This window comes from Eupeodes corollae, chromosome 2 (assembly GCF_945859685.1).
Source record: "Eupeodes corollae chromosome 2, idEupCoro1.1, whole genome shotgun sequence".
NCBI classification, from domain to species: domain Eukaryota; kingdom Metazoa; phylum Arthropoda; class Insecta; order Diptera; family Syrphidae; genus Eupeodes; species Eupeodes corollae.
In genome coordinates, this window is record NC_079148.1 from 49943205 (window position 1) to 49946708 (window position 3504).

General features: G+C 35.3%; 1 protein-coding gene across 1 annotated transcript; it reads right to left on the minus strand.

Moving 5' to 3' along the window:
• Positions 1-953: 953 nt before the first annotated feature.
• Positions 954-1911, minus strand: LOC129946714 (antigen 5 like allergen Cul n 1-like). Its single transcript, XM_056056997.1, has 3 exons — positions 1721-1911; positions 1264-1658; positions 954-1187 (listed from the first exon to the last, which is right to left on the minus strand). Exons 1-3 carry the CDS (start codon positions 1871-1873, stop codon positions 971-973), a joined length of 765 nt encoding a protein of 254 aa, XP_055912972.1. The 5' UTR covers positions 1874-1911; the 3' UTR covers positions 954-970.
• Positions 1912-3504: the final 1593 nt, after the last annotated feature.

The window sequence follows — 3504 nt, forward strand, 5'->3', positions numbered from 1 at the left end:
TCCACTGCGATGAAGCTTTGAGGCGAATAGCAGAGCTTGCAGCTATGTGTTTGCTTAATATGTCAAGGAGTAAGGTAGAGCAAGGTGTCCAGTGCTGCAGACGGGGTCGTGCGAAGCGATCCGCTTATACATAGGCAGGCTGAACGTTGGACTTTATTTAACTTATCCCTGTTTATACCTTTCTCGAAAGCAGTCCACCATACTGCCACACCGTACGTTAAAATCGGTCTGATTACCGATGTGTATAGCCAATGCGTGATTCTGGCCTGTAAACCCCATTTATTACCAATAGCTTTTTTACAAGAAAAGAGAGATACAGTAGCTTTTTGGACTCTTTCCTGTACGTTGCTTTTCCAATTTAGTTTTTTTTTCTAAGACAAGACCCAAGTATTTAGCCTCGTCTGAGAATTTTAATTGGATTCCTTTAATATAGGGAGGTTGACAAATGGAATTTTGTATCTCCTCGAAAATAAGTCCAAATCGGTTTTGTGTGGGTTAACACCCAGTCCACACCGATTAGCCCAAAGTATTAGTCTGTCCAAGGCATTTTGTAAGAGTTCTTTTAGGATGTTAAGATGCTTACCTGAAAATGATATAGCAACGTCGTCCGCATAGGCTATCACTCTGAAACCCTCTGCATCCAGACTAGTTAGGATCGTATATTCTTTAAGAACCACTAGTTCAACGCACAAATATTTGTAACTCAAAATCTATTTAGTCATTTAGTTTTATTACATGGATCTTGAAATATTGTTCTTATTTGACTAAAACATTTTAAATTATAAATATTCGTAAAAATGTAAAGAGAAAGACAAAGCCCAAAATACTAAGAAAATAATTCTCGTTCTTTCTATTACTTGAAAATTTTATGAACAATCTTCATTCAAACATGATTAAAACATTATTTTTAAGAAATTAAACAAAACATTAAAAACATTTCATCGAATTTAAATGTATTTTTTGTAAGATCTCACAGACATAAGCAAGGATACTCTTTGCTTGTTCCAGACAAACATTTCGAAGCCGGTGGCCCAATTGTATACATTGGCATTCCGATTAAATTCGTTGCTGCATAGTTACAGGCCAATGTCAAAGAATTCATTCCATCACTAGGAAACTCTATAGCAGCACAACCAAGTTTTGAATTTATGTCAGATGTCATAACTGTAAAATGTCCAATCATTTCGCTATTAAAATGAAATTTAAAAACACCATAAAAAGTTTATATCAAAAAATTATTCTCATTTCGCCAACAAAACTTACGGTGTGTATCTTGGATATGCCAACATTTGTGACATATTAGTCTTCTTATACTCAAACCACCATTGATCAACTCGAGACGGAATTATTTCTTCGGCAGGGTAATTTTCACCTCTCCACCAGAATTTTGCTAAATTCTGACCACTTTGTTTGTATTTGAACGTATTGCGACATACGTCGTGCCCAAATTTGCATGTCATGATATTCAAGGCCGCAAGTCTTGCTAATTCATCATCCCATTGCATGCATTTCATTTTTGCTGCTGACATGAAACCTTTAAGACCTCCACTGGCAATAAGTTGGCGCTTACTGTTATGGCTATGGAGAATCGCATTTTTGAGAGCATTTGTCATTGGAACCATTTTCGTCTCACCTTGCGGACACTCAGGAGAAAAAGTCTGAAATTTAAACGTTTTGAGTTGTTCTAAGCTTTAAACTTTTTCGTATGAATCAAACTTACACCAGTATTGTTGCATCCGATGTGGTGACGTCCCTTCAAACATAGCTCTGGAGAACAATAGTCTGTGGTGGCAGAGATCTCAGCTACCACCCACCACAAGGTTAAAATAGAAACAAACGAAACCCTTAACATCTCAAGAAGTACTGTTGGCATCAAGAAATTTCTGTTCCCAATCCGGGGTTTGACGATTGTTTATGTTTATATAGTGAGGTAAGTCAAAAACAGATTTTCTGTCTTACACCGATAACAATCATATGCGATGATAACAGTGCTGATTACGCCACACAAGAACGCAATGCAACGCATCACAATACGAGGGGGGATTTTTGTTGTTCTTTCGTCATAAGTTAACATCTGAGAGATAAGTTCAGAGACATCTTTCTCCACTCAAAATGTATATGCATCTTGCAAAGTTCTTTATTCTATCTGACGATATGACAGTTGTGGTAATAAACAATTAATGTATTGTGAGACAATACCGCAGCAATGTGTACATAATCGTGCTTTCGGAAAGATACAATTTTATCGTTTTGTGATTTCTTAGAAGCTGGGAGAAAAATTGTGAAAATAATTTGTTTTGTTGTTGATGTTTGAAATGACATATGTATTTGTCTTATTTATATTATTACAAAATTAAGAACTAATACAAAGTTATTTTTTTAATAACCACGAAAACAAACATTTTGAAAACTGATTTTTGTTTTAATAAACTTCTGATTCGTGTCGATGATGAAAGAAATTTGCTTGCGGATTTTCCATCCGATTTCTTTTATAAAAAAACATAATTTTTGTCAAAATGAGATATAACCATGATGAGATACATTATATGACATTTTGATAGTGGGCTTCATTCCCTTCATAGAAAGTACTCCTAACTTGAAGTAGAGCAATAAATTGTATTAAATATCGAAAATAATATCGCTTATTATCTATAATTTTCAAAGCTCCATTTTTGATTCTGTCCTAAAAACTTAAACTTGGTCTAGATGCGACTGCTCATAATGCGAGTTATATTCAAGCTTTGGACAAACTAAGGCTTTGTTAATTACAGCCAGTTAAGAATGGGTGAACCACCTAAAAGCATTTTTGGCAACATCGAATATGTGAACATTTCATAAAAGTACAGAAAGTTGATTAGTTGAATGGATGAATGCAAGTGCCAGTTATGGATTGCGGTGGCATCGAGGATGGGTTACGCTTTACAGACATGTGAACACTAAGTTTTTGAAGCATTAATTTCTACACGGTTAATAACTATCCTTTCGACAATGCTGTCGATAACATACAACTCGTATTGAATGGTTATAAAGGCAGTTTCTAATACAACGAAGAACAGATTCATCAATAACATAAGCTCAATGGGAAAGCTAATCTTAAGATGTAAAGATTTGTTTCATTGTTCCTTAAATAAACCATCAAATCACTGGTAGACCTATTTTTACGAAAGCCATACTGCCGGCCATTAAGAAGCTTACGCGGTGGTTTTCATAACAGTATCTAGGATATTATCAGGGCTAGAAGATTTGTCAAGCTCTTCCAGTGTTCTTGGAAATGCATGAGGGTGAAAGTAGTTTTTTTTAAATAAAATCGTGTACGCTCCTAAGTACAGGAGGACTCATGACACTCTCTGGTAGCTATATATCAATATCATATATGCTGACCTCCCCATACTTGCGCTGCGTAAGGCATGATTGATTCTGCAACAGATTCAAAAACTATAAATTTCGTGCTATGTTTTATATATTTGTTGGAGAAACACGTTTTCCAAGTTGACTTTATTGCAG

Coding starts and splice junctions, on each gene's coding strand:
- LOC129946714 (XM_056056997.1), bottom strand. CDS start 1,873: ATGCCAACAGTACTTCTTGAGATGTTAAGGGTTTCGTTTGTTTCTATT. Junction 1,659..1,720: donor TCGGATGCAACAATACTGGT/GTAAGTTTGATT, acceptor TTTAAATTTCAG/ACTTTTTCTCCTGAGTGTCC. Junction 1,188..1,263: donor GCATATCCAAGATACACACC/GTAAGTTTTGTT, acceptor TCATTTTAATAG/CGAAATGATTGGACATTTTA.